The sequence below is a fragment of the Vicia villosa genome, linkage group LG5, assembly GCF_029867415.1.
Source record: "Vicia villosa cultivar HV-30 ecotype Madison, WI linkage group LG5, Vvil1.0, whole genome shotgun sequence".
NCBI classification, from domain to species: Eukaryota; Viridiplantae; Streptophyta; class Magnoliopsida; order Fabales; family Fabaceae; genus Vicia; species Vicia villosa.
This window is the reverse complement of record NC_081184.1, coordinates 91436280-91444381: the sequence shown is the minus strand read 5'-3', so window position 1 is coordinate 91444381 and position 8102 is coordinate 91436280. Positions and strand designations below refer to the sequence as shown.

Genomic DNA, 8102 nt, shown 5'->3' with positions numbered 1-8102 from the left:
GATGTAATTTCACACGAGATATGTTGGAATATTGTTGAAGAAACAAGTATATTGAACGTCAATCCAATTTATACTCATATGGATTCAAATGTCAAACTTCTACACGATCTTCATAGAAGAAACAATATCAACTTGAAATTTTTTCTAAATCATGCTCACAAAATAATCACCAATTAGTTTCCATTTAGATTAGTAAAAAATAGCTTGAAAACGATTATCACCCAAAGCTTTTAAAGACACCCATGATGTGAAATAACATAAATTCAGCTACTATATAAACTTTTGCTACCTTACAAGTGCAGCCTGTAAAACGGACTTAGCTATAGAGTAGAACTCAAGTGTTGAGCTACACAGTAGAATTTCTAAAGCATAATAATATATATGTAACAGAATGTAAATGTTAAAGTAGATTCAATGTTCAACCATGCCACTTCTAACAACACCCCATGTTGGTGAAATCCTATATAAGAATAACAAACTCCAAAATAATTAACCAGAAGTCAAGTGATTCAAGAACCTCATTACTGATCTGGTGTATCTTGAACAATTTGATCATGTTCATTTGCTTCATTTCTGCGACTCTTTACCACCCGAGCATTGTTGTCCTTGTTGTTTATTGCATCCTCAGGAGTATCGTTTACATATGTCGGTAATGGACCACTCTCTATTAGATTGGTGATAGGTGAAGATGTCTTGAGTAATATTGGATTTCTTTGGTCGTGATTAGTATCAGCAATTTCGTATTCGGATACGAGATCCATGAATTCGTTCAGCAGTCTCTGGACTTTCCTATTTGATGCCATGGCTGGAAGAATGTCTTCAATAAGGAGCTTGTGTTTCCTCATTCCCTGTAAACATCCAAATTCGAAACTTGATTAGCCAATGGATATTTCTACATTGCTACAATACATATTCATAAACCATTTCATGTGCAATCCCACAGCTTATGCAGGAAAAACTTTAGCTGTAATGCTGCGCAATTCCACCATTCTTAGGTTGACTTATTTTAAGCAGAAAATAGGATATGAATTTATCATGTGTATGGATAAAAAATAGTCTTACAAGCACAACAGGATCCCATGCCAAATTCTTATCCAATGATGCTCCTTCAGTCATGCCTGTTGGAGGTCCAAGGAAACTTTCACAGACTTCTCGTAATCGAGATTCATCCGCTTCTCTGTAATTATTTCATTATAATCTTTGTTTAGCTTGCTAATAGTCCAAAATCATACAGAGTACAGACCACAAAATGTGATTCGATAGTTAAAAAATAAATATATACAACTATATTTATATCTAGCTAACTACAATCCCTTGCCTTGAGTTTGAACAAATGCACACTTCTTGATAAATAAATATTCTTGAAGATTAATGACAATGAGTTGAGCACCATCCCTCTCATAAGAGGTTATCATGATATTAAAATAATTTAATACTCATAAAAGAAAAAATACAAGAAATAATACCTTGCAAGAAGGCGTACATACGACAATAAGCATTGGCGATATTCATTGGGGGATCCCAAAGCCAGAGAAGAAGCCAACTGAGCTTCCAAATGAGCACGTGTCTGCACTCCGTCATCAGTCATTCTACATCAAAACGTGTTCAGGTTTAGAAAGCTTCAGACATCAATACAACCATTATCAAGTCTAGAAGAATAAAATACCCTTAAATACACTTCATACACTATTGAATAGATGACCAATCCTAACTAATGGCTGAATGAAACATAGAGACAGATAAATACACACCTAGTCAAACCTGGCTTCCGGGCCAAATATTTTTTAACATCAACCTGCAAAGCAGCCAATTCACCACTTCGAATTGAGCCCAAACTCCAAGAGCTGGCAAAATTTGATGCAGGGAAGCAGTCATCGGCAACCCTTAACCAACACTTGAAACTCATGTCGAATACGAAAGCATGACGAGTGGCCAAAACAACAAGAGGAGAACCAGATTTTGACAGCTTTGCAGATATAACTTTGATAGTGCCTGGAATGAAAAATTAAAACAATAAAAAAAATAGAGGGTCATGGGGCCAAACATGTGAAAACTTGTCAAATAAACAAAACCAGTTGTTCTGAGATCAGGAAAACGATAAGTCTTAGTGTTGGGCTATTAGGCACTATGAGGCACGGACACCCTAGGATTATATGTGTTGTGTAGGGTTAGGCGTGTTACGGTGTATGTGTCCAACGGTTGTAGGACACCCGTATAACACATGTTGGAAAACTCAGATTGGTTCGACACTCTTTGAATTGTTGTTTGGCACGCGTATGACACTCATACGACATATGTCAGACAATTCAAACAAGTGTTTCAAAAAAAAATGATTTTTTCTTTGCTTCAACACAGCTTATACATTTTTTGGACAAATCTAAAACACATCTAAAAAGGCTTAAGTTGTGTGAAGCAATGTTGATAAACAAAGGACTGACGTTAAATTTGATTAGAGTATTATTCAACTTTTTTAATAGTAGGTGGATAAATGATGGTCAAATACTATCATAACAGTGTCAGTGTCCTATGTTTTTGACATTATCGGTGTCGTGGTGTTCGTGTCAGAGTACATGCTTCATAGGTGTTGGGTTGAGCCTACCTCAACCCTCACAAAACCGGCTTGTAAGGTGAAAGAATAGTCCACTTATAAAGTCACTTTCAAGTCACATCACATCCAATGTGGGACTTTCTCGACGCAGCCCTCAGATGCACGATTGGACATCTGGTGCAAGAGTCAAATGACCCAACAGATCTTAGATAGACTTTGATACCATGTAACAATTTTGGTTCAGTCTAACTCAACCCTTACAAATCCGGCCTGTAAGATGAGAGATGCCTCCACTTATAAAGTCATTTCCAAAACATATTCCATCAATGTGAGACTTCTCAACAATAAAGCTCATAGAAAACAGTAAAATCCAAGCAGCTACTCTATCAAACATATGTAGGTAAGATATGGTACCGGTATCTTTAGCAGATGAGCTAGGATTTGAAGCAACAAGAGAATCCAACGAGTCTTGAAGGAGACAGGTTCGGTTGAATAAATCCCATAAATAAAGGGACCCTTTTCTTGTCACCAGCAACAGTTTCCAACTTTCATCACAGTCTACAAATATTGCCGCAGATCCCATCATCATGGTAGGCATTGCTCGTCTCCCACACTTCGTGTAAATCTTCTCGGCAGCACAAATAAATCAAATACATTACAAAGTGTAAGTTTATAAAACATAGCCACACACAGGATAGGACTATATATTGGGCCATAGTTTTACAAGTGACAAAAAGGATTGAATCCCACATCACACATCATATATTAGTCTTTGTCATTAGAGTACAAAAGTATGTCTTAAAATTGAAACTCCTTAGTGTGTTTTGAAAGTGAAAGAGATGATTCAGTATATAAGCATTTTTCGTAATAAATGAAGGAAGTCCAGAATAAAGGATGTGAGATACCATATAAAAAATGTTAACTGAAATAAAAGAAGTGAAAACTGAAAAGCAAACCATATATACACAAAGATTGTTTACCTGGAGACATCCATCCTCACAACCAACCGCCACAAAATTTGCATTTCCAGCTAAAACTGTGACTTTTCCTGATATCCTATCAGACCAAAGTGTTTGAGTTCCCCTTGTGCAAGCAATTTCGGTTTCTCTCATCATGGATGCATTTCCAGCCCCTATGGTGTCATTCACAGCATGTTCTCTAGGCCGTGCTTCCAAACAAATAGGTAAACTATCCTCCCCGCCTTTCTTGTCAAATATTCTAATGGAAAGTGTGGCATGAGAACCAGTAGTTGTCGAACTTCCCAACTGCTCAACATTGATGCCTCCATCTCTTCCAGAAGGAGCCTGAACCTTCTCTATCACCAGGCTCTCAGAAATCGTAGCCCTAGCAGTAACCCCTGAGCGTTCTTTTATATCTGAATTTCTGCCAAGCACTCCACCCAAGTTAGTTGCTCTTACACCATCATCAACGGATACAACTCCATTGGTAACCATTTGGTGATTAGTAGACACGTGAGGGAAGTCAAGTGCTTGAGATTGAACTGCAGCAGAAATATTTTCCTGCTGAACAGGCACTCCAACTGCTTCTGGAATAATTCTTTTCCTTCCATCAGGACGTCTATATTCCCTTTGCTTGACAGGGCTAGAAACCCGTGCAGTGGTTGTAATTTTGTTTAATGCATCACCAACAGGACCTCCACTCTTCTTATTATGATCAACTTGAGGCTCCACATTCTTTGCACCAACGCGAGTATCTACATATGCTTTTGCAATTGTTTGGTTTTGCTGATTCGAAACCACTTTCTTGCTTGGTGTATGCTTGCTAGAAGCTGCTTCTAGCAATAACTGGGCTGGAGATTCTGCTAAGTTTGCTTGACGACCTCTCACATCACCATAGCGACTTCTTTTCAACTCGTCTAGCTCTGCATCACTGAGTCTCTGACCTAGTTCTTTTGCATCAAAATGAAATGCAGCAACAGATCCATCCAAAGAACAGGCAAAAAGCGAATATCCATCAGGGCTCCTGTTTCAAGACAAAATAAATAATTAAAATAAATAAGCAATAAAATAAAAAATTCAAACCAATTAGTAAAAAATAAAACATTCAAACTACATCCATATTACAATGCAACCACAGATGAAGAGCATACCAGGATAAATCAACAACACTTTGAGTAAAAAAATGCTTGGCGACAAAAAGAGGACGAGGACTTGAAGTAGTCCATACGGTTATAGTTCGATCCTGACTTCCAATGGCAATAACATTGTATGGCTGCGGCTCTTTACTTCCACCAGTCTTGTTAGCACCATTGGACCACCCAGCACGCACAGGCTTCACTTCCTCAGCCTTAGACGAATACTTTTTGAACATCGAATGGTTGAACTTGACCACGATAATTGGAGCATTGTGTCCTAAGAAGTCAAATGTTGCAGACCACTCCCCTCTCTCAAGCACAGGGGCAGAATGCCTCGGCTTTTGGAAACCATGAGTAGTGGTGATAAAATGACCACAAGGAGACCATCCAAGTCGCCTGAAGAAGGTTGATCCAAGCTGAAAGGGGCACAGCTCGATTAGGAAATAGAAATTATATCGGTAATAATTTGAGACAGCGTAATAATTGAACTGTCGGTGCCAGACACGCCTTCAATGTGAAGTTTCTGTGCTAGTGTTATTAGACTTCAGAGTTAGAAACTTACTGATTTGGCCCAGTGACCATCTGTCCTATGAGCAAGACTCCAATCACTAGTTTTCCAGATAATGACGGTCTTATCATCAGATTGACTTGCAATAAAAGATCCAATAGGATCCCAAGCAACACCCTTAACCAGGCTAGAGTGGCCCCTTAGAACAGTAGTGCAAATGCCATTACGCATATTCCATATATGAATAGTGTTGTCCAAACTCCCACTAGCTAATGTCGAATCATCAGGAGACCAATTAAGATCCACCTACTTTACACATGAACAAGTAGATCTCAAGTTAAGGAAGCCAATAAGAATATATGAAATTATTCAAATACTCAAGATGATGGTTAAAAGTTAAAACAAAAAAGCGACGGAGGACTATTTAACGGGTTATAAATAGCGGATCGCAGAAAATAGTGGAATGCCAAAAGCACATCATAAGAAACAGCGGATAGCGTAGCGGCCAAATAGCATAGGCCGCAAAGCAGTTGAAATAAATAATTATATAAATGTTGTACACAAATAAAAAGCTACATATATGGAAATTAAATTAAACATGGGAAGGGGAATATAATAGAAAGGGAATATTTTGGAAAAAAAACTGAGGAATGATGAAAGATAACAATAGAAAACAAAGAGAAAAAAGAAATCGACTTAGGGATAATAGGTTACATAGGTTGTGGGGTTAAGGGGTTATATTATATAAGACCCATCTCATCAGCAACTAAGCAATGTTTTATTTTTTAATGTTTTTAAAAATATGTCATTGCAGCCCTCATGATAATTTTTAATGTTACTCGTAAGGAAAATACATTAAAAAAACAATAATTTCCACTATCCGCTATCACCGCCGATATGCAAAAAGTCACCAATAGCGTATCGGCTTTCATCGCGGTCTCCAAATCCTGATATGTAATAGCGGTATAGCGGCGCTACGCCGGTTATTTAACAACACTAATTTAGATATGGAACATATGGTTTATTAGGTGTTTTTGGGATTGAGGGTTTTTGAGGGCTATGTCTATATTTTGGTATATACTAGAGATTTTTTAAAAATTAAAAAATAACATGATAAATGAATGATACAACTTTTTTTATCACACTTATATTATTTTTATAACATTTTATATCTTCCATAATTGAAATTGTAAATGCAATTGTATTAATTACCACATCTGCAGTGTGCCCTCTCAATGTCATTGCAACTTTCCAGTTTTCAATATCCGGTGGCTCTCCACTTCCGAACTCTGTGGTACCCGAGCCAGGCTTCCTCTCATGAATTAATATGACCTGATCATCGGAACCAGACGCGACATACCTTCCATGCTTAGCCCATCTTACACAGTTGACAGACCCAAAATGATCCCGCAGGGTTGCAAGAAGCTTCTGAGAAGACTCGACTTTTGTTTTGTCATTCGAAACACACTTCATATTCCATATACGAACCTGCATAAAACATATAGTTGAGAAGACTATCAATATCATATCATATCTCTCAGTCCCAACTCTCAATCCCCTCTCACCTAACTAACAAAACATCAGACAGTAACATTTTTCCCATTGAGATCAGCAACAATCTATGTAGCACGCACATATAATCCTTGACACACGACACTGATATATGTTGTTATGAAGCACGGACACCCCGAACACGACACCAACACTGACACAGCAACACGGTTAATAATTTGAAAAAAAATAAATTAATTAAACGTAATCACAAGTGTCGTTGTAGGTGTCCAACACGGACACGCCTTTTTTTAGAGGTGTCGGTGCTACATAGGGACTTGTTACACTCAATTATAAGTAGCATTTTCTCAAATTATTACGAATGTCAATGCCACGTCTCGTGTTTGTGTCGGGTCAATGACGTGTGTGGTGTTTGTGTGGTGCTTCGTAGGCAACAAACAATATAAACAAAATGGCACGGACCTACCCCCATTAACATCAAAGGAGTTTCATTTCATTACACTCAAGAATGATCATGACACATCCGAAATTCAAATTCTTCACTAAATCAAAACTTTGAACAAAACAACAAGGATGAAAAAAAAAAAAAAAAAGGCCATACATACCTTGTGGTCACCACCACCAGTAGCAAACCTAAGCCCACAAGGTTGAACATCAATGGAGAAAATTTGCATCCCCTCATGCCTAACCCAGAGAGGTTTCTCAGCAATCATCTTCCAAAAAACCTTCTTTTCCACCCAAAAACAGTTCAAAACCTAACAAAAGGAATCACCCCCAAAAAGCATTATGAAAATCAGAATCGTCAAAACCAATTAAGAGTACCATGTAAAAAAATCAAGCAATTACGTCGATCGGTTTACACCAAAGTATCAAGTTTTAGGGCTAATTTGCATAAACCCTACAAAATCATGACGGTGTTGATGAAAATGGAGGGGTTAACGTCTTCTTAACGGTAAAATCTAAAAATAAGCTAAAAGTTAAAAGAGAAAACATGAAAGAAAGTAGTTAAGTAAAAATGGAGGTGGAAGTGATTGTGAAAAATGGAGTAACTTACCTGCTGTGAGTTTTAGCTTCTACAAGTACAATCAGATGTGTCTCTTAGAACTGCAAGACATTAGAAAATGGTTAACCAAAAAATGTGAATAATGCATAATGTACTATATAATATATAAATAATAAATAATGTATTGTGAATGAGAGAAGAATTGTTATTTGTTATTTTTCGAATAATAATAATAATAATAATAATAATAATAATAATAATAATAATAATAATAATAATAATAATAATAATAATAATAATAATAATAATAATAATAAATATTATATATATATATTAACTTTTATAATAAGGTATTTTGTAATTATAAAATTTTAAAAAGTAAGAAAAATCTTGAAGAAAAGTTATTTTAAGATTAAATTTGAATAATCTCGATTGA

At 36.6% G+C, this 8102-nt stretch overlaps 1 protein-coding gene across 4 annotated transcripts; it reads right to left on the bottom strand.

The window, feature by feature from the left end:
• Positions 1-248: 248 nt before the first annotated feature.
• On the bottom strand, positions 249-7812 carry LOC131601844 (protein HIRA-like). Of its 4 annotated transcripts, none has more exons than XM_058873746.1 (11): positions 7718-7812; positions 7269-7418; positions 6364-6639; positions 5206-5457; positions 4659-5059; positions 3529-4531; positions 2963-3173; positions 1752-1992; positions 1467-1589; positions 1063-1177; positions 249-848 (listed from the first exon to the last, which is right to left on the bottom strand). In XM_058873746.1, the coding sequence occupies exons 2-11, from the start codon at positions 7374-7376 to the stop codon at positions 522-524; spliced, it is 3057 nt and encodes a 1018-aa protein (XP_058729729.1). In that variant the 5' UTR covers positions 7377-7418; positions 7718-7812; the 3' UTR covers positions 249-521. The 4 variants fall into 4 exon arrangements, with proteins under 4 accessions (XP_058729729.1, XP_058729730.1, XP_058729728.1 ...); XM_058873747.1 differs by lacking the exon at positions 7718-7812 and adding an exon at positions 7510-7698; XM_058873745.1 differs by lacking the exon at positions 7718-7812 and having other exon boundaries at positions 7269-7698.
• Positions 7813-8102: the final 290 nt, after the last annotated feature.